The sequence below is a fragment of the Eurypyga helias genome, unplaced genomic scaffold (genome assembly GCF_000690775.1).
Source record: "Eurypyga helias isolate BGI_N326 unplaced genomic scaffold, ASM69077v1 scaffold14439, whole genome shotgun sequence".
Lineage (NCBI taxonomy): Eukaryota > Metazoa > Chordata > Aves > Eurypygiformes > Eurypygidae > Eurypyga > Eurypyga helias.
The window spans coordinates 10,371-11,191 of NW_010271565.1; the positions used below are offsets into that span (position 1 = coordinate 10,371).

The 821-nt window shown below is 56.5% G+C and overlaps 1 protein-coding gene across 1 annotated transcript in view; it reads left to right on the top strand.

The window, feature by feature from the left end:
* Nucleotides 1–255, top strand: part of MPZL3 (myelin protein zero-like 3) — a 10,456-nt gene extending 10,201 nt beyond the window's left edge. The window contains exon 6 of the mRNA XM_010158864.1: nucleotides 160–255. Coding sequence (XP_010157166.1) covers nucleotides 160–255 — 96 coding nt within the window. The remainder of the gene's footprint in view (nucleotides 1–159) is intronic.
* Nucleotides 256–821: the final 566 nt, after the last annotated feature.

Below are 821 nucleotides of genomic sequence, written 5' to 3' on the forward strand. Positions count from 1 at the left end.
AAGATGCGACTCCCAAACCACCGGAAAGATTCATAGCGCGGGGGGCAAACGCAAAGGTGTTTCGAGCTGAGCCCTCCGCTCGCTCTCTCTTCCTCTCCGGGGCTCAGAGCAGCCTCAAACCAGCGATGTGTCTGACATCTGTGCTTCGCTGAGTTTCAGGCTCCCAGCTGGGCTAGTGGCTGCCTTGAGAGGCTGAACATCCGGGCAGCAAAGATCGTGGCCCTCTCCGAAGAACTGAAGGAAGTCGTCTTCTGACCTTGGGGTTCGGTTGCAAGCTGTTGGTGTCCTGCCCCGGGGAAACCGATGCACGCGTCACCTCTGCTGCTCTCTTTGGAGTGAGATGAAGGTGTTGCTGAGCCTGGCTTTGGTGCTGACGTGGCTGGGTAAGCTGTAGGTCATTGTGGTGGCTGTATTTACCATGCCTGCTTCCCCTTCTGCCTTCGCCGAAAGACCCGTCGGCTTCTCTCTTCCCGCGGTGAGAGCCCCTTGGGGTTTGGCAGCTGCACGGAGCTGGCAGCAATATGTGGGCTCCTGGGTACCAGTAACTTCTCCGGTCTCTGGGCGCTGCGTATTCCCTTCCTGCAAGCCCACATATTCAGATTGCCCCAGCATCCCTGGATGGAGTCCTGCTCTTGTTCTGCCAGGCGCCAAGGCTTTGGAAGGAGTAGAACTGCTTTGCCGAGTCTAAATACAGGGAAGGGTTTCCAAGGTATTGATTTTGGCTCTGCTCGAGGCAACGGGCTCCCTTGGTCTCCTCCACTGGCAAATATTTGTCATTTTCAGCCTCACAGCTGGTCAGGACCAAAAGAAACCTGTTTGGG